The sequence below is a fragment of the Poecilia reticulata genome, chromosome 9 (assembly GCF_904066995.2).
Source record: "Poecilia reticulata chromosome 9, P_reticulata-male-v2, whole genome shotgun sequence".
NCBI classification, from domain to species: Eukaryota; Metazoa; Chordata; class Actinopteri; order Cyprinodontiformes; family Poeciliidae; genus Poecilia; species Poecilia reticulata.
Genome location: NC_088838.1, coordinates 30686216 through 30707696, shown reverse-complemented (window position 1 = coordinate 30707696; position 21481 = coordinate 30686216). Strand labels below are relative to the sequence as shown.

Here is a 21481-nt window from a genome sequence, read left to right as displayed (position 1 = left end):
CTTAGGGGTTGCGTTCCAAAAATAACCCGTGAGGCGAAATCCGTGAAGTAGTTATCTTTAGTTTTTACTGTTACTACACAGCATAAATAAAAACTCTACATTGAAACCAAAGAACAAAACCTGTTTTCAGGTCAGTGGATGTGCACACGCACATCCACTGTGCATCAATCGGGCCTTATTAATGTGATCCGCAGTCATGTCATTAAAGCGTCTCCGCCAAAATGCACCGCCAGATTCACAGCTGGATCTATGGCAGAGCGACGGATCTCATCAAACGAGCCTCCGGTCGGGTTTTGCGCTGCCTCTGGCCAGTTTTTTTTTTTTTTTTTCCAGCAGACATTGAAAGTTTCAGTTTCCATCTCCTGAATGGCCAATCTGTATTATAAACACCGTAACGTTACTGGCACTCAGGTAGCGCGGAGACTGTTTTTACCAATCATATGGTCAATCAGGACGAAGAACACTGGGGGAAAAAATGCACACAAAAAATCTGCGAAGCAGCGATACGGTGAAAAGTGAACCGCGTTACAGCGAGGGTTCACTGTATATGAAATAATTTATCAAAAGCAACTGAGTAATTTGTAGAATGGCTGCATATCTGAGTTTATCTGGGTGAATCTGGGACTTCATTCTCATGCCTGGCCTCATAATGCCTCAGCATTGAAAAGGTAGATTTATTTAAATAAGACAGTTTAGTTAAACCTAAAGTTAAACACTTAACCTGCAGAACATAATATAAAAGTAAACTAAAAGTCAGTTTCAGCTGAATTTGGGTTCAGATAGATTAAGTAGAAACTGACAAGAACCGGATGAAACGACAAAAATGAAAACAAATTTATTTTCCAATATAAGATCAAAATGGTCCCACACTGCGGAAACATTTCCTTTGAAGCTGCTCCATAGATGACAATGTAAAAGATCAAGAATTTGTTTGGCAAATACTTTTGACAGATTCGCTTCCTTATAAACACAGTTTGGCATCCAGTGTCATTTCGAAACAGTTCCTGTATTGGTCACGTGACTTGCTGAAACCAATACGCGCACCGACACAGGTGTTGGTCTATGGGGCTTGATGCATGCGCTGGGCCGTCTGTGTTGCTGGACCCATCACTACACCTAAGAATTCACATTTTAGATATACAAAATACTGTCCAGATTCTAGACAAAAGGTAAAATCCAAAGGTTGGATCAAGGACTTGTCTTTGACATTTAGATCCTGCCCATTCAATTTTGCTGAACTTAATAGTGTAATATATATTTAATTGTAGCACAATTTAAATGTAACTTTTTAGTGTTTCAAACCTCATATTTCTCTGGGATCTCAAACGGATATCAAGCTTCACGTCCAAACATAAAAAAAAAAGGTGAAAACTTTGTGGTCATCTGTTTTTTGGTCCTTAGTGCAAACATGACCACGTTGAGATATTCATCCCAGGTTTCTGGTTTGGACCCCACAAGGTTGCACAGAGACCTGAATAGAAACATTTTTATTTTGACATTATAATATGATTTAACTTGTGAAATTGGGACTTTTCTTGCAGATGAGTGTGACGTCCCCCTCCACTCCACGTGTAGGGATCCGTCATTTATTAATTGTGTTTTGTCCCGAGGTGGACCGGAAGGGGCGGGACCAGGATCCACTAGGGCCTAGCGCATCCTGGCTATATAAGCAGCCTGCTCCAGTGCGTCTAGAGAGGGGAGAGGAGTTGAAGCTGGCTTGGAGCCGAGTCGTCTTCTCCACGAAGCTCCACTCTCCAGACTTGCGCTTCCCTGACTTACCTGCCCACCCGGTCTTTGATTGGTTTCGTTTTACTTTTCTTTTGCAGGACTTCCCTGCTCACACCACCAGCTTCTGAGATGACATCGGCCACAGCCTGCTTGTTTGTTGCTTTTTTGTTTTATTTGTTTCTCAATAAGAAGCGTATTTATTGTTGAATGCCGTGTCTTCCTGGTTTTTGTTTCAGCTCAACGAGCCGGGTCGTAACAATGAGTATCAGCTACCTTTGGATAGTGCCATTCATTCTTTCTACCAAACCGTTTGTCTGTGGATGGTAGGGTGCACAGAGACTCCTTTTAATTCCCAGTTTTTCGCGGACATTCTTATTTACCTGTCACAACCATAACAAATTCATAAGTCAAAAACTGCACGCCATATTTAAAATAAATGTTGATGAAATACAATTTTACCGAATTGACAAACTCTGTGCCTTTGTCAAAATTCTTTTGGGGGCTTCAAATTGAAATACAAATTTAAGAATTTGTTTAGTGACCTCTTCTGCAGTTTTACAGGTAATCGGATATGCCTGTGTCCATTTTGTGTAGTAGTCTTATCATCACGCAGATGTACCGATTTCCACTTTCTGTGGTTTTCAGTTTTCCAATAAGATCCATACCAACAAGCTCAAATGGTTGTGAAACCTATATGGAAAGAGAAGAAAAAACGTACACAATTGAATATAAGCATCTAATTCAGCCTTATGGTTGTCAGCAGAGTAACATGCTATAGTCCTTTAATTGATTCATTATTAATACCTTTATTGGAGTATGCTCACTGGTGTCCTTTATTTTATGTCCTGCAGACTGGCAAGCAGCACATTACCTGCAGAAGTGATAGCATTAAAAAGTTTTATATATATAAATCAGTGACGTGCGGTGAGGTTCATTGCTGGTGAGGCACTGACATGACTTAGACACCATGCATGTTATTGGACCTACGGAAATTTTGCGCAGGCATACAACGCTGGGGGGCAAAAAGACTAATCTTTTACATGTCATCCATGGCCGCGTTAACTCAGTGAAACTTAAAAATGTAGGTATTAGTTTCGTGCTATGATCCACAGCAAAGTGATCTGTATTCGCCAAGACTCGTTGCCATAGCAACTGACAACAATGCCACTTCATGTTTTAGGATTTAACACCAAGAAACATTCAAGAATTTTGCACACAGAACAGGACATTCAGTCTGTTGTAGTACGTTTTAAGCTTAATGTTTCATTAATAAATAATTGCTGTGGTAGATTAGCTACCGCTTCTACTTTACTGAATTATTTAGACATACAAACTGTAGCCCACAAAACGCACATTTCATTAAAAAACTAAACAAAAACATTTTATTGCTGTCTTACCTTAACTCATCAATGAAATACATGCACCGCTAATTCTGCACAAAAATATCGGTTCATCCAAAGCCAAGTCGATCCTCGGCATGTCTTTTCTACTCCGTTTGAGAATCATCAAAGTGACTCGAAGTAAAACTTTCAGCTCCGGTGTTGCTCTTCCTTTAGTTATTATCTCTTCAATTGAAAATCCACTTTAGAAAACTGTTTAAGTGTAGAAATTTAGTCTTTCATGTTGACGTCAGAAGAGAGAAGAAAACAAATGTATCGCTGTACTTTACTTATTTACTGTGTGGCTAGCTCCATGGCTAGTTCGCTGTGTGACTCTGCAGTTGTGCAGTCACAATATCTGGGAACATGAGCGCCCCCTGCCATGAGGCAAGAGAACTGCCTGCCTCACCTCGAGTCTGTTCTCTGCCGTTTCTAATCGCTCCTCCGCACACAAAACACGATGCACACACAGTTGGTGTCAAAAAACACTGTACATTATATACATAAGCGAAATTATGGAAAATCAGTCCATATATTAAATGTTTGTTAGCTATTTTATTGCTGGCGTACAGACAGGATGAACAGGCTCCCAAAGAGTGGCAGCCAGTGCAGTTAGCGAAAGATTGAGCAATCCCAGGTGAGGCTCAGCTCGCTGCTGCCTCACTGGCTTCGCTTCTGAGCATTTGAATGGGAAAATGCGAAAATCCAGCAATTTAAAAAAAAAAACTAATCAGAATTGGATAAGGTAAGTAAAAAATAGATACTTTATAGCAGTGGTCCCCAACCCCCGGTCCATGGAGCGGTAACGGTCTGTGGACCAATTGGTACCGGGCCGCGCAAGAAATAGTGAAATATTTCCGTTTTATGTATTATTTGAGTCTGGAGGATCTTTTATTTTGAAAATCCTTTAACCGGATTCTCTCGGTTACTTGCGCGCCAACACTGAGGCCACAAGCAGTGAGCAAGAAACAGATCAGATGTCTTTGGAAAGTTTCTTTGCAAAGGGGAAAAGGCCCATAGAAGAGACAGGAGAATGGATTTATCCTGGCCCGGTAGGTGAGTCCCACGTTACAAGACCGCTCTGCGTAACATGTGGCGACCGGCTGCTAATTAGACAATGAAGCTTCAAACTGCTTCGCCATGTAGAGACCAAGCAGGCTGTTGATATAAGCAACACTTCGGGTGTCATTGTCTCCCATCACTCCCAGATCGGACCGTCTCGTTGCAGAGAAACAAGCTCAGGGCTCCGTTAGGCAGTATTGTGAGTTAAAATTTTCACGAAAGTAAAATGTTCATTTTTGTGGCACATCTGTATCTTATTTTGAAAAGATATATAAACATTACCATAGCGACCAGAGTCAGAGCGTTTGGGCTGCGGTCGAGAGGAGATGAGTAGAGCTTGTGAGTCTTAAGTCTGGTTTAGACAAAAATTTAAGAATTGTCAGCCGATTCTCCAAACCTCTGTGACCACAGAGCTGATAAAAGAACAGGTTCAATCAGTTCGTGTGTCCAAGGCAGGAGCAACACGAACCGATTCCAGTCACGAACATGCCGATTCCAGAAGATAATTCAGTAAAACCCCCAACATAGAGGGAATTTAGAATAACCAAACACGGATGGCGATGTAGAAGTAATAGTGATAGCTTGTGGAGTCATTTTAAGAGATAAAAGATGTAATAAAAAGAAAAGGCGGTGGATAAAAGACGACGGGGCTCTATTTGCTGCACTATGATTTGGAAAATTTTTAACTGAATAAACATAATGACCTTTAGATTTAATAATAAACATTTCCACATGTCATCTCCGATATCCACCGGACTCTCAGTTGCGCGATATGTCAGCTGTTTGGGATTTCCCTGTTCTTACGTCAACGCGCTTTTCTGATTGGCTACATGTCACATTCAGCAGGTCGTATTCTCGTTACCAGACAGGAAAAACCCCACAAGTTGCGATAAAAACTCCAAAACAACCCATATTGGGTATATTCAGGATTTACCGGGAACACCAACACCCCCCACCCCCCATCCGGGCCGCAGCAAAATTTTCCAAGTCTTGACCGGTCCGCGGTAATAAAAAGGTTGGGGACCACTGCTTTATAGTACAAACCACAAGGTGAAAATAGCAATATAAATAATTTTATTATTATATATTATTTTTCCATGATAACAGGTGAGGCTCTGCCTCCCCTGACCGCACGTCACTGATTTTATATATATATATATATATATATATATATATATATATATATATATAATGAATTTAAAGTAATATTCAGAAAAAAAACTGATAAAATTACAGAAGACTCAGTGATGTGCGGTCTGCCTCCCCTGTCATCATGGAAAAATAATATATAATAATAAAATCATTTATATGTGGTTTGTACTAAAGTTCAGTGCCGCACCAGCAATGAACCTCACCGCACGTCACTGTTATTGGATTTATGCATGTATTAAATTACGTGTTTTACCCATTTATTTATGTCTCCAGTCATTCCAGGCCAGTAGAAACGTTTAGAAATGGCATCTCTTGTTTTCTTTTGGCCAGTGTGACCGCCTGAGGCACTTGCATGGAAATCCAAGAAGATCTCATTGGCTTTTTCGGCACCACAGACAACTTCGGCACAAATCCAAAACTTTTACTTTTGGATTTCTTCCCTGTCCTTTCAGATAGAACAGTTATTGTCCTATCACATACAAATTAGTAACAGAAAACAGTTATTTTTAAATAAATCTGATCAAACCTTTTTTGAAAAAAATTCAATTTAAAGCACATGCTATATCAAAGTAACAGTTTGGTATTCAAAACAAAATATAGACTTAGACATATCCATTTCACCTTAATGCCGTAATTAATGTCAATTCAAAAATTTTGTTTGTTTTGTACAATTAGTTAATTTTCTCACCTTTTAAGCTAAGAAATTGAGTAGCTTTAAAGTACCCTGTACTGTTGATATTCCATTCACATAACAAAAACAATAGAATGTATTTAAAGTAATACATTCAGAAAAAGAACAGATAAAATTACAGAAAAACTTCAAAATAATACTCGCCTTCAACTTTGTACTTGTTCGCTTTTTGACGAATTTCAGTTTTTTTAGCCTTTGACAAACCACTCTCGTAACGACCATGAACTTTATATTGAAAGATTGTTTAAAAAAGCTTAGGATCCACATTTTCTTATGAAAATAACAAGAACACAGACCACAAAGACCAACCAGAATGAACAGAGTCAAACTGAATAGTTTGATTTGCTCCACTATGGCTAACTATGCTCTTAACGAATGCGAGTCTTTGTCTCCTGCTGCACAAATGAAGTGAGGAGGGGGAAAAAAAAGTGACAGAGCGGAGAATCAAAGCAGAACGCAAGAAAATATGTCAAACAAACGTCCTTCAAGGAATAAAGATGCACCACGGAGATTCCTGTTTTGAATTTGGAGAAGCAAATTCAGTTTTTCCTTCTGATGAAAGGTAGCAGTGGCAACCCTAACGAAACAACAGCCATCAATCATTTTAGGCTAGTTTAAGCTAACATGAATATTTATAACCCTCCTGTTGATACACTAACAGGAGTCAACCACTTTGAAAAGCTTTTCTTCATCCCATGTTGTCGAGTGCACTACTACCATTCAAATTTAAAAGAAAAAAATAACATGCCTCAGCGTGTTATCGAAGGCGCGCGTGTCCGAGCTAGCTGTATATATGTGTGTATGGTGAGGGGCGCTGAGAGGGGGGGGCGCCTAATCAGTGTTTCTCTATGGACCTTACCACAGGGGCCACGTTTCATTGGCTAATGCCCATTTTACGTCACAGCGCAGCTATCACGTGGGTTACCGTCTCTCAAACTCATGCTAATGTACATTGTGGACTAGCAGACTGACAGAAAGTTGTTGCGTCAGGACTCGGAAAAAAAATTATTTTCCGTCAGTGGGGTATCTGTACAGGCGATGTCAGGTATCCTGATCGTGTTTGTGGAACTAAAATTCACGGAAACAGAAAGCCTTGCTTGGATCAAAGCTTGTGCATGACCGCATTTGCAGCTCAACCGTCGTAGGATCAATAAGAACAAAGTGTCCGCTGGCGTAAGTATTATTGCTTTGCTTTCTTTGTGTTTAGTGAATGAAAAAAATAAAGTCAATAAACACATCCATTATGAAAACCTTTTAGCCAAGTACAGCATAATGGCAGTACCGATACAACTTCTACACCTTGAAGCCTGTCTGTTACAGCTTTACGTTAGCTGAACAGATCAACATGTAATGTGACATACATTAAAGATTTTATTTAACCTGAAAAGGCTTTTTACTAAACTGTAATCGTGTTAGCCACGCTAGCACAGAGTACCGTGTATAAGTCCTAGGCACATTCGAACCCTCAAAACCATGAATGTCCGGCTTACCCAGCCTTGCAAGAACAATAGGCATCAGTGATCTTGTCCACAGCTATATTTATGCTGAGGGTGTGAGGATCTGCTGTTTTCCTCATCGACCGGTAGCATTTAGCTGTTGGACAATGTTGGACGCATCGCGTGGCTAAAACACCTTGATGTCATCCAAAAAAGATGACATAAACTTGTTGGTTCCATTGTCGTGGCTGTTTTTTTGTGAAAATCCGGCAGAAATGCTACACTAATCGACTCAGAAATACTCTGCAGAGTCAGTCGAAATGAAAAATGCCATGTTTAGACATAGGAGCTAAGCTGTTAATGTGAGACATGTAGTCACGTGGGACTTTCGAGGGGCGTTTCTGGGCGGAGCTTGGTAAGGTCCATTACTGATCATTTGTAGTTGACTCTTTGTTGTGTCTTGTGGGAGATAACAGCCACACAGCTGATCTGAAGGCACTTTTAATGCTCCTGCATTCAAATAGCATAAGATAGTAGTCAAAAACAGGCTTTTTGACTACTATGTGTAGTGTTCAACAGCGCCTTCTCCCACTGAATCCGAACGAAGCGTGCAACTTGTGTAAAAAAACACATTTATCTTACAAAATAAAATAATTGCAAGAATAATTAATAATTAACCCCAAACATGGGCATAAAAATTTAAACAGTACATGAATAACAAAAAATATATTAAACAAAATAATCCCACACCAAAAATAATGGAACATCACATACCTGCATTCAAACAGCAGAAAATAATAGTGAAAAACAGGCTTTTTTAAATCAGTGTTCCACAGGGCCTGTTTAACCATGAACAATACTATTTTCAGCACATGGATGTAGCATTTTCATTAGCAATGTTTCATGTAGCATAAGAGCAGCTAAATATCTGCTAACACAGTTCTATCACTTTTTAACAAAGTTTAAGTGCTCTAAAACACATTATTTTACAAGAACAGTAATCAAACTATCACTTACTCTGCTTAAAATACACTTATTGAACACAAACAGAACTTCATACCTTGTCCCACGGAATCCGAACAGAAAGAGCGCGATGGCGAGCGAGGGAAACCCCTTCACGGTCTATAATGGTATGATCCGTTAATTTGTCTTTTTAAACCCCGAACTGACACTCAAAACGACAATCCATGAACTCAAGATGTTCAATAGAAAAGATAATAATTCACATTTTCATTCGCAACACATTAAATTGGAATAAAAATAATACTTTCAAAACGGGAAATTACCCGCTACCTTGCAATGGAGCTGTCTTCTCTTCAAAATAAAAGCTGTCGGTGCTCATATGAGTTCCTATCGGAATAGCTTCTCACTTGGCAATCTAGTGTAATAACATCACACTGCTACACATGCGCAAACCGCTGTTAACTACATAAAATGCCAACTAGAAAATTTTTCCCACATCGTTGTAGCGCCCCCTCTAGCACAGCGCCCCTAAGCGTTGCATACAGTGTATACTCACTTTTTGCGCCACTGTTTGTAACAACACATTTTGTCCAGTTAACTCATAAATCATCTGTATTTCATGTGAGGCGGTCCAAAAACTGATAATGAAGTGTCTCATCCATAAATCCTGATCTGCTGGTGTTCAGCTTCACTATGTGGTCCAGCATCCTGCAAACCCCAGATCCACCACATGAGGGCAGCATTCCCTCCTCAGCCGGCAGAGCGGTTCTGATGGCTGGTAGTGATAATCTGACTTCCACGATCTCCATCCATATCACACAATTTGCTCTATACCAAAAACAAAGCTGTATTTGGAGCTTTACATTTTTAATCTCAGATAAAAATATTTACATTTTAATAATTTCTCTCTAATGGCTGAGCTAGGCTCTCATTTTTTGCACTAAAACTGTGCATGAATCTAAAGTAATTGCCTATTTTCAATTCAATGTTAAGGGGCAAAATACTTTTTTTTTCTTTTGACGCATTTTTCAGAAATACTATTTAACATCAGACTAATACAAAAGGTAAGTGTTAAATCTCGAGGGTTTCAGCTTTTGAAACATGACTAAAATATCTATCCAGCTTTAAGATAATGTAGCCATGGTTTTTTTTCATGTGCAAACATTTAGATAGGTGTGATTAAATGTTGATCTTCTCTGTAAGTGGGATTATATATACACACCACTTACAGTTATATCTTCTATTCAACATACTTTAGTGCATGTTAAAACCTCCAAACTGATTACTTTTTACACATGAAAGTTCTGGACCCTGGTGCTCTGATCGTCGGCTGCAGAAGCTGGCTCTTGGGACGTGGAACGTCACCTCTCTGGTGGGGAAGGAACCGGAGCTAGTGTGCGAGGCTGAGAGGTTCCGGCTAGAAATGGTTGGCCTCACCTCAACGCATGGCTCTGGTTCTGGAACCAGTCTCCTTGAGAGGGGCTGGACGTACCTCCACTCTGGAGTTGCCCACGGTGAGAGGCGTCGGGCAGGAGTGGGCATACTTGTTTCCCCCCATCTCGGCGCCTGTACGTTGGGGTTTACCCCGGTGAACGAGAGGGTAGCCTCCCTCCGCCTACGGGTGGGGGGACGGGTTCTGACTGTTGTCTGTGCTTACGGGCCGAACAATAGTTCAGATTACCCAACCTTTTTAGAATCCTTAGAGGGGGTACTGGAGAGTGCTCCTCCTAGGTACTCCCTTGTTCTACTGGGGGACTTCAACGCTCACATGGGCAATGACAGTGAGACCTGGAGGGGCGTGGTTGGGAGGAACGGCCCCCCCGATCTGAACTCAAGTGGTGTTCTGTTGTTGGACTTCTGTGCTCGTCACGGATTGTCCATCACGAACACCATGTTCAAGCATAAGGGTGTCCATATGTGCACTTGGCACCAGGACACCCTAGGCCGCAGTTCAATGATAGATTTTGTGATCGTTTCATCGGATCTGCGGCCGTATGTCTTGGACACGCGGGTGAAGAGAGGTGCGGAGCTGTCCACTGACCACTACCTGGTGGTGAGTTGGCTCCGGTGGTGGGGGAGGAAGCCGGTCAGACCTGGCAGGCCCAAACGTGTAGTGAGGGTCTGCTGGAAATGTCTGGCGGAGTCCCCTGTGAGACAGAGCTTTAACTCCCATCTCCGGCAGAACTTAGAACACGTTCTGGAGGAGGTTGGGGACATTGAGTCTGAGTGGACAATGTTCCGTGCCTCCATTGCCGAGGTGGCTTATCGGAGCGGCGGCCGCAAGGTTGTTGGTGCCTGTCGCGGCGGCAACCCTCAAACCCGTTGGTGGAGGGTGGAGGATGCTGTCAAGCTAAAGAAGGAGTCCTATTGGGCCTTTTTGGCCTGTGGGACTCCAGAAGCAGCTGATAGGTACCGGCGGGCGAAACGGCATGCGGCTCGGGTTGTCGCTGAGGCAAAAACTTGGGCGTGGGAGGAGTTTGGAGAGGCCATGGAGAAAGACTTCCGTACGGCTTCGAGGCAATTCTGGTCCACCATCCGGTGTCTCAGGTGCAGCACCAACACTGTTTATAGTGGGGATGGTGCGCTGCTGACCTCAACTCGGGACGTTGTGGGCCGGTGGGCGGAATACTTCAAAGACCTCCTCAATCTCACCAACATGCCTTCTGTTGAGGAAGCTGAGCATGGGGACTCTGGGTTGGGCTCTCCGGTGTCTGGGGACGAGGTCGCCGAGGTGGTTTAAAAGCTCCTCAGTGGCAGGGCCCAGGGGATGGATGAGATCCGCCCGGAGTTCCCTAAGGCTCTGGATGTTGCAGGGTTGTGTTGGCTAACGCGACTCTGCAATATCGCATGGACATTGGGGGCAGTTCCCCTGGACTGGCAGACTGGGGTGGTGGTCCCCCTGTTTAAAAAGGGGGACTGGAGGGTGTGCTCCAATTACATGGGGGTCACACTCTTAAGCCTCCCTGGTAAGGTCTATTCAGGGGTCCTGGAGAGGAGGGTCCGTTGGATAGTCGAACCTCGGATTCAGGAAGAGCAGTGTGGTTTTCGTCCTGGTCGTGGAACACTGGACCAGCTCTACACCCTCAGGGTCCTGGAGGGTTCTGGGAGTTCGCCCAACCAGTCTACATGTGTTTTGTGAACTTGGAGAAGGCGTTCGACCGTGTCCCTCTAGAGGGCCTGTGGGGGGTACTCCGGGAGTATGGGGTACTGGGCCCTTTGATATGGTCTGTCAGGTCCCTGTGTGACCGGTGTCAGAGTCTGGTCCGCATTGCCGGCAGTAAGTCGGGCTCGTTTCCGGTGAGAGCTGGACTCCGCCAAGGCTGCCCTTTGTCACCGATTCTGTTCATTACCTTCATGGACAGAATCTCTAGGCGCAGCCGAGGTGTTGAGGGGATCCATTTTGGTGGCCGTAGGATCACATCTCTGCTTTTTGCGGATGATGTGGTCCTGTTGGCTTCATCAGATCGTGATCTGCAGCTCTCGCTGGAGCGGTTCGCAGCCGAGTGTGAAGCGGCCGGGATGAGGCTCAGTGCCTCCAAATCCGAGGCCATGGTCTTGAGCCAGAAAAGGGTAGAGTGCCTTCTCCGGGTCAGGGGGGTCGTCCTGCCTCAAGTGGAGGAGTTTAAGTATCTGGGGATCTTGTTCACGAATGAGGGAAGAAGGGAGCGGGAGATCGACGGGCGGATTGGGGCAGCGTCTGCCGTGAAAATTAAGTTTCTGAGGGTTTTTTTTTTGACTCCTTTTTATCTATAAAAGACGAGTGAAGTCTGGTTTTATAACTGTAAACCTGAAGCTAGCTTTCCACTCAGCTTTTAGTTCAATATGGCCAAAAAATGTGAGATTTATAATAAAAAATAAAAACTTTCTTCATGTCCTTACATTCTTGTTGGTGTCTAAACTGCGCCTCCTGGCGACGAATTTGAGGAATTGCCACAATAATCAAAAGCAGAATCCATTAATTCACATTTTTGGTGAATTCCTGCTAATAAACAAAACAAGACAAACATTTTCTGTGTTGAGCAGTGAAGGTTTTAATTTTCTGTAAGTTGAAACGACACAAACAAACAAAAAAACAGTGCAAAAGTTTTAAACCAACTTTTAAAACTTCTCTTAAAGTTAGATACATTCTTGTCACCATTTAAATTTGTTTTCATATGGAAGTTCTCCATAATTTGATTTGTTGTATAGAAGAAGTATTGATAAGAAACTTATGGGCTTTAAAAGTTGGATCAATTTAGAATAGTTCATAATTTAAATGTAAAACTTGAATCTTTTGAGTTTTCAGTCATAATATGACACCTTTTAGAGCTGGAACTAAATTAATTTATTTTTAATTTACTGATGAATTAAACATCAGTGAGAAGGAGAGGACAGAAAGCCGACAGGATGAAAGAAACAGATTTATTTTTGTCTTCAGACGGACGATGTCAGTCGTCTCCTCCACAGATCGCCTTCAGGCAGTCGCCGTACTCGCCCGACACGTCGGACTGCAGAACAAAAACAGAACCATTTTAAAGCAATTTAAAAAATTATCTATATAAATCGGATGGACGGACAGATGGATAGATTTTTTCCCATTCTTTAACTAAAAACAACCTTCTTTGACCTTCAAGCATCTGAAGGTCAGTCCAGCTTCTGTCCATCAGAGAAACTTTTAATCTTCAACTTCCGTCTTCATCAGAAGATTAATAATCTCTAATCTCATGTTTTAACAAAACTATTAATAACAGAGAAGCGAATCAAACTCAGAAACTCCTTGGATGACTCTTAACTTGACATAAAGTCACGTTTTGAAGATGAAATCCACCAAATGAACCAAACACCGAATGAAGTGGTGAAATTCTGGTGAACGTTTGAGTTCTGGTCCGACTCACCTCGATGTCGGACAGCAGAGAGTGTTTGTAGAGTTTCTTGAACTCTGCTCTGATGTCCAGCAGGTCGATCTCAGACCGGCTCACCATGATCCGGGTCAGAGTGGACTCATCGGTGCCACCGCCCTCAACAGAGACAAAACCAGAACTCTGGAGTTTACAGACGACTGACTAAAACCAAAATCAATGTCAAAAGAATCTTCTGGACTTCGTGTCTGATGACAACAAAATTAAACATTTTAGTCTACAAGCAAAACTGGTTGGAAAGCCTCAGCAAAGGTTCCTGAAACATGGTGGTGGCAGCATCATGCTGTGGGGTTCCTTTTATTCAGTAGGAACCAGGAAGCAAAGCAGAGTTTCTACTAACAGAATAAACATCAAACAAAACCAGAGTTTCAAGTTTTTCTTTATTTTAAAACCTAAACATTGAAATTAAATGTTGGTTCTTTAAAAAAAAATACCAAAAATGTATTTAGTAGATATAAAAAAAAAACTAAAACCCTTCAGAAATGTGCTCTGGAACTAATGTGTATAAAAGCTGATTTACCTTCATGCTCTTATGCAGCAGTTCTGCAAAATACGCCGGTAAACTCTTCGCACATTTCACTGCAGGAGGAGAGAAAAGTTGTTAGAAAAGCAGCGTTTTAGTGTCAGGAGCAAGTTTTGAATGCTGCATGAGGGAATTCAAAACTTCTATCTGAGATAGAAAAACACAAGAGCAAATTTCCACCAAAAATCTAAAATATTCTACAAAATGATTGAACATTTTTGAACTTGAGAAGTTGAAAATTCACTATTAAAAACACAAATTAAGATTAAGCTCAGTAATTCAAGGGGGAAAAAAATTTTAAACAGAAAAGTCTTAAATTTGCTACAAAACATTCAGAAATTGAGATTAATTATATAAATATTCTAAAGAAAAAACATGAAAATTTCTCCGTTTGAAAAGTTACAGATTGGCTAGAAAAGTTTATTTCAAAACTAAAACATTTTTGACTTTTGGAACACAGAAATTTCCAAAACATTTTTTATTTTATTTTGATAGCAATCTCAGAAATGATCAAGAAATAAAGTTGGAAATTTAAAATTTTCAAAAGTCAAAAATGTACTAGAAAAACTCAAATATCTTTTTTTTCCCCAAAACTCAGTTTTGACACTTGAAACCCAGAATTTCTTTTTCAAATTTTTTTTTTCAGAAATTTTGAGATTAATCTCAGAAAAAAGTCTTGAGTTTTGGAAATTTTCCGAGTTTCAATAGTCGAAAATTTTCCACTTCTGAATCTCAGAAATTTTCTAAAAAAAAAAAAAGAAAAGAAAAGAAAAAGGTAATTAGTAAATATGAAAGGTCTAAAATGTACTAGAAATTTTTTTTTTTTAATTTCCTTGTGGTTTTGTGGATGGGTTTACCAACAGCCACCAGCAGCTCCTCCAGCTCTCCAGACATTTCTCCTTCGATGCTCTGCTGCAGCGTTTTCCCGCTGATGTTCTTGTATTCGATTAGAACTGCAGAAAAATGGCCGTCACTTTACATTTGTAATGATCCCGGTTTTCTCCTTGGGTTTCCAAACAGAGCCGGTCTTACTCTGCCTGAGCTGAGGTATGCTTCTTTTGCAGAGGATCTCGATAAACTTGGACTCGTCTGTGCCCCACTTCTTCTCCCCGGCTTTGTAAAGCGTCTTAGGGAAAAAAAATATTGAAGTTTAAAACAAAATAGAAACATATCAATTGTACTTTTTGGGTTTAGTTTCTTCACCTCAGCGTCTTCCTTTGCTTTTCCTACATCTACAGAGTTGCTCCCGTCTCTCTCAGCCTGCAAGCAGCAGAATTCACTTTATTCCTGTTTTTTACGTTTTTATCATCATGTGGCTGTGTTACGTTTTAAATAGAGCTGTAAACATTAACAAATGGATGAGAATGAGTGACTGTCGCCTTATTGATACATAGGAAATTAACGGAGAGGAACATTTAGAAATGAACATTAAAAACAAAATCACTTCCTTTAAACTTTCCTGAATATAAAAACCTGGAAAACTGCTAATTTGACAATCTTTCCAATTTCTAATGGGTTGGAAGGACTTGCACAACCGCGTCAATGTTTATATTTCAAGCCTACTTGGGCATTGTGATTAATCGTGATGGTAACACTTTATTTGAAGGGGGTGAATAAGACTGTCATAACACTGCAATAAACATGTCATAACACGTCATGAATATGAATAAGCCTTCATGAATATTTGATTGTTGTCATAAAGCTCATTCTGTAAATTATGACACTTTTAATACAAAGTTGACAATATTCAAAATGTCTGTTATAACAACTTGACATTAACCAATAAATATCAAGTTTATTGAAAGTTTATTGACATTTATTGTCAATAAACAATAAATATTTATTGACAACATTTATTGTTGTCAATAAACATTTATTGTTTATTGACAATAAATGTCAAGTTTATTGACATTTATTGTCAATAAACAATAAATGTTTATTGACATTTATTGTTGTCAATAAATGTTGACAACAATAAATTTGTTATAAACAAAAATTTATAACAAATTTACTGATATAAATTTGTTATAAAAGTATTACTGATTGCACTTTAAAAATTAGGTAAATTTATGTTATTAAAGGTAAAGTTTAAACAGTATTGATTTATTGGTTAATGTCAAGTTGTCATAACAAAGACATTTTGAATAATGTCAACTTTGTCTTAAAAGTGTCATAATTTACAGAATGACGCTTTATGACAACAGTCATAAATATTCATGAAGGCTTATTCATGTTCATGACGTGTTATGACATGTTTATTACAGTGTTATGACAGTCTTATTCACCCCCACCCTTCAAATAAAGTGTTACCATCACGATTAATCTGATAAAAATAACTGATTAACAGCTCTAGTTATGAGTCAAGTGTGTAAGTTTTTTTTTTAGGTAATTTTCTTTGTTTTTTTCTAGACCTTTGCCAGGAGAATAAGCGCTGTGGAAAAATCTCCAGAAGCTTCACTCTGCAACTTCTCAATCAGGTCCTTCTCCGTTTCTGCAGGGGAAAAAGATGGAGGTCATAAATCTGTTTTCTGCAACAAAACCCACAAACTAAGATGGAAGATGCTTCTTTACCTTTTCTGTAAACGTCTTTGAGAGCTTTGATTTGCTGCTTGGACCTGGAGGCAAAGATTTCAATCAGGACGGAGTCTTTTGTACCAGCTCCCTGCAGTAAAACACATTTTATACAAATGATATTGAACAGTAATAAACGCTGTTTAATTTGTAAAAACTGTTTTTGAAAAGGAGATATGTGAGCGTACCTTCATGGCTCGGGTGACTTCGTGGCAGTCGTACGCTGCGGGGGGAGTGATGAGCGCCAGCAGCAGCTCCTCAAAGTTTCCGCCCGTGTCGCCTTTCAGGTCTTTTTCCAGCGTCTGAAACGTAAGCAGAGGCGACAGAACCAGAGGTTTACGCTGCGTGTTCAGAACCATGCCCAGGAAATAAAGCAAATACAGAAAATAAAGCAAACGAAGCAAACAAAGCGCTGTAACGACTTAATAATGGGAGAGCAACTTTTTATATGCCTGTGATATATTTGTTTTCATATGTTTAATAAAATGTCAATCAATCAAATGTTATTTGTATAGCACATTTCAGCAGCAAGGCATTTCAAAGTGCTTTACATGATTAAAATAAAAACAGCAGGTGACATTGAATAAACGGTGAGAAAATATGAAAAAGTTTAGAAAGTAAACAGGTGGTCAAGCCATTAAGACCACAATTAAGTCGTTTTAATGCCAGAACAGCAAATAGAAAGACTTTTGTTTCAGAATCGGCACATTATTTGGGGTTTCTCCTTAATCGTTTATTTATTCCAAGTCATCACAGCAACATTCACTCTTTAAATAATAATAATAAAAAAAATTATTAAAATTATTTGCTAAACAAATACAATAAGGGGGCTGCACAGTGGCGCAGTTGGTAGAGCTATTGCCTTGCAGCAAGAAGGTTCTGGGTTTGATTCCCGGCCCCGGTCTTTCTGCATGGAGTTTGCATGTTCTCCCTGTGCATGGTGGGTTTTCTCCAGGTACTCCGGTTTCCTCCCACAGTCCAAAAACATGACTGTCAGGTTAACTGGTCTGTCTAAATTGCCCCTAGGTGTGAGTGTATGGTTGTGTGTCCCGTGTGTCTCTGTGTTGCCCTGCAGCAGACTGGCGACCTGTCCAGGGTGACCCCGCCTCTCGCCCAGAACGTTAGCTGGAGAGGCACCAGCACCTCCCGACCCCACTGAGGGACAAGGGTGTAAAGAAAATGGATGGATGGATGGAATACAATCAGGTTCGGCTGTTTTCTTTTTATGATTTTGTTGGAATTTCTTAGAGTTATTTTAGAAAATATTCAGCAGCTTTGTACACTACAGGAATAATTTAATTTAAACTTTGTGTTTCTCATTTAATGTTTAGAAACATTTAACGTTTAGAAACTCCAATTCACAACATTTTCACATAAAATGAAGGAAATCTTACTCTGCCGGTGGCTCCTTCATACGCTTTGCAGATGAGCTGCCTCTGATCGTTGCTTCGTTGGGTCAGGATTTCAATCAGGACTTTCTCATTTGTCCCTAAAAAATTTAAAAAAAGTTAAAATAAATTAAATATGAATCTGTTTCTGTCATATATCTGGAGACAGTTTACGTTAAACCAAGCACAAAAAGCTGTAGATTTGTTTCAATTTCAAAACATCGTCCAGATTAAACTATTTATATTTTCAGACAGATGCTTTTTACAAAAATTATATTAATCTGATTTTTAGAAATTAAAGTTTTACACCAATCTGTCTTATCATTTATTTAAAAGGTTTTGAAGACGAAAAGCAAACAGGTTTTCTCTAAGCAAAAATGAAGAAGTGAGCTAAACAAATAAAGGTTAAAGGGATTTAAAACGCGTACCGAGTCCTTTAATGGCGTCCTTCAGAGCTGCGGCGTCTTTTTCTGCATCAAAGTTTGCTTTAGGCTTGATGGTTCCTCTCTGTCCGCCCTAAAAAAAAACATTCAGATTTAACAATTAATTAAAACCCTGAATAGTTTCTCATATAGAAAAACCAGAGTTGGATTTACTTCAGCAGCAGCAGACGACGGTGAATCCACAAGACTTTGCAAATCGTCCTGAAAATAAATGGATTTAACATGTAAAACTCTTTAATAAAAACTTTAAAAATGTAAAATAAAAACATCTCTCACCCATAAAGAAGCCATGATGAATGTAGTTCTTCTGTAAGGCATTAGAAACAATCTTAATCTGTTATAAATACACTATAAAAGCACAAAATATTACCAAGTATTTTTGGTGTAGCATCTACTGCAAATTTCTTAGTAAAATTGAAATAAGACAAAATTAACCTACAAGAAACTTTTCAGCAAGACATAAGAGCTTATTAAAAGTAAATAATTACTTAATATTGATTAAATAGTTACATTGGCAGATTGTTATTTCTCTTATAGGACATTTTTCTCATGTTTTAAGTGAAACTAGATATTTTTCATCAATATTAGGGATCATTGAATTAAAACAAGCTCTTATATCTTGCTGAAAAGTTCCTTTTAAGTTAGTTTGATCTAATTTCAAGAGTACTAAGATATTTCAAGTAGAAACTAGACAAGAATACTTGGTAAGACTTTGTGTTTTTACAGTGTACTAAACAAATAAGCAAGAGGCGTTGGTTCCAGTTTTCTAGATTCAAACATTTATTCACAATCTGCTCACGAGGTCATAGATTAAAGATGATTAAGATATGAATTAGACGTAGAACTGTTGTACTTTAAAGACTTTTAAAAATGTATTTATAAGCAGCAACTTTTTCTTCTGCTTTGGTGGAACCAGAACAGGAAACAAGCAAATATGTTGCTGTGTAAAATGAGACCAGCTTTGGATTAAACCAGAGGGACTGAAGGCAGATTGATGGAACAGTAAAAGAAAAGTCTGCTTTCTGTACAAATCAGGTATTTTAAACCTTCTAATTACGTAAAAATAAAACTTTTAGAAACCAGAAACAGCTAAATCAAACAAGCAAAGGAGAGAAACTCACCTTTGTCTCTGAAGAGGAACGTTTCTTTCCGCCACACCTTCTGCTTACCTGGAAACTCTGAATCTACCTGTAGAGAAAAACGGTTGGCCACACCTGTTTGGCACAGTCAGACGATGCCTTCAGGGACCGCTCGTAAACTCCAGCTACTAACCAGTTTAATCCCCTCCAGACAAAAGAACACAACTTTTAGATTTGTAGTGAAACCAAATGTTACTTGGAAACTTTACGACGGCCATAATAGATATAAAACGCAAAATAGTAATACATTTCAGAGAAAAAAAAACTTGAGGAATCTCAGAAATTTTCTAGAAAAAAATCAGAATTTTCTGAGTTTGAAAAGTAGAGTATTTGCAAGAAATTATGTGATTAATCAACGGTATGTTAGAGACATTGTGGGTAGGAAAAACGGATTTTGAAAAGTAGAATATGTGCGAGAAAAAACTCAGAAATGTATGATTTTGAAAAGTCAAAAACTTGCAAGAGAAATTCTGATGTAAATCTCAGAAATTTTTCTAAAAAACTCCAGAAATTTCTGAGCTTGAAAAATCACAAAATGGTGAGAAAAAACTCAAAGTTTTAGATTAATCGACGGTATATTAGGGCAGCAATTTTAAAACTGCAGATATTGAAACGGCAAACATTGGTGTCACTCAAGACTTTTGCACATGAATTTCTCAAGCTTTAAAAAAAAAGTGCCAAATCATAAATAGCATAGTAAATGGACGAAAAAACTGGAATACAAGAAAAGATTTTTCATTTTAAATTTATTTTATTACTAAAAAAGGCACCAAATACAGGCATCATACTAATATTATTGTGTTTTCCAAAAATTATAGCACCAAAAATAAATTTTTTTTCTCCCAAAATCCCCCGTTTTCATGTTTTTATAGGCACACATTTGAAAAAGAACTGTTTTTAGATAAATACAAACCAGTGTCAAACACTTTAAAAACAACATCAGTAGCTGGGCTGTAACAAATGAGACGGATGAAACATAAATGAATGAAGAGTCACAGAGAGAGATCTGTGAGTCTTTGGGCCGAACAACGGCAGGCGGACGCATCGTTCTTATAAAAACACGTTTTGTAAAAAGTGATAACTCTCATTCAGACAGTAGTAAGGCTGAAGCAGTCATTTGGGTGAGCGGATTTATTTCAGTCACACTCAGACGCTCTTCGATTGAAATACTTTGGACGATCTGTTCTGTCTCATGAGCAAAAATACTGCATGGCACTTAGAAATCGGCAGCTGATTGGATTACAGTACAAGCAAGGAAATAAAGAGGGTTAAAAAAAAAGAAATTGTGTTCAAAATGGCAGTAAGTATAACTATTTAAACCCCCTTTTACAGTGGATAAACACCAAGGAAGTTGATAAAATAAATGGCTTTTTAGTGAGAACAGAGAGCTTTATATCAAAATATCATAAAAATGGAAAGAGTAGGATAGTTTTGTCCAGGCTACAATAACACAGCAGATCCAACTTTTCTTTAGAGACGCTCTGATACAATATCAATATGTTAACAATCCAAGTTTTGGGTTTCAAATCATTAATAATTGTGTAATTTTCACCGTCTTTCTGAAATGACCGACTGCAAATATGAGACGATTTTACAATTTTAGCATTTTTGGAGATTAAACTATTTATACACTGCTCAAAAAAATAAAGGGAACACTTAAACAACACAATATAGCTCCAAGGAAATCAAACTTCTGTGAAATCAAACTGTCCACTTAGGAAGCAACACTGATTGACAACGGTGACCCTCGTCAGGTCAAACAGTGTTGCTTCCTAAGTGGACAGTTTGATTTCACAGAAGTTTGATTTACTTGGAGTTATATTGTGTTGTTTAAGTATTCCCTCTATTTTTTTGAGCAGTATATTTTCAGTTTATGAAAACTTATAGGGGGCCTTTATTATTTAGAATTAAAACAGCTGGGTGTTTTTAGAAGCAGCAGAAACCCAAATGGAAGTAGAAAAAGGTGCAAAATGTGAATTCTGCATAAACGATCCCCTTTAATAAAAAAAGAAAATGTCTCCGTTACCAAAACAGATTGTGTTCAAAGCATGATAGGCCTTGCAGGTGACAGCAGAATGACATTAATCCAGAGTAAAAAGGGGGTGTAA

The 21481-nt window shown here is 39.2% G+C and overlaps 1 protein-coding gene and 1 long non-coding RNA gene across 2 annotated transcripts; both read right to left on the bottom strand.

The window, feature by feature from the left end:
• On the bottom strand, nt 1–8032 carry LOC108166577 (uncharacterized). The gene is made up of 3 exons (XR_001776922.2): nt 5575–8032; nt 2533–2599; nt 1–2418 (listed from the first exon to the last, which is right to left on the bottom strand). It is a non-coding gene; the product is annotated as an uncharacterized LOC108166577 (long non-coding RNA).
• A 4764-nt stretch (nt 8033–12796) lies between these two features.
• Nucleotides 12797–19450, bottom strand: anxa3a (annexin A3a). The gene is made up of 14 exons (XM_008417772.3): nt 19356–19450; nt 18511–18541; nt 18388–18435; nt 18220–18307; nt 17798–17892; nt 16592–16705; nt 16404–16494; nt 16244–16323; nt 15036–15092; nt 14865–14958; nt 14690–14785; nt 13830–13888; nt 13286–13408; nt 12797–12898 (listed from the first exon to the last, which is right to left on the bottom strand). The coding sequence occupies exons 2-14, from the start codon at nt 18523–18525 to the stop codon at nt 12839–12841; spliced, it is 1020 nt and encodes a 339-aa protein (XP_008415994.2). The 5' UTR covers nt 18526–18541; nt 19356–19450; the 3' UTR covers nt 12797–12838.
• Nucleotides 19451–21481: the final 2031 nt, after the last annotated feature.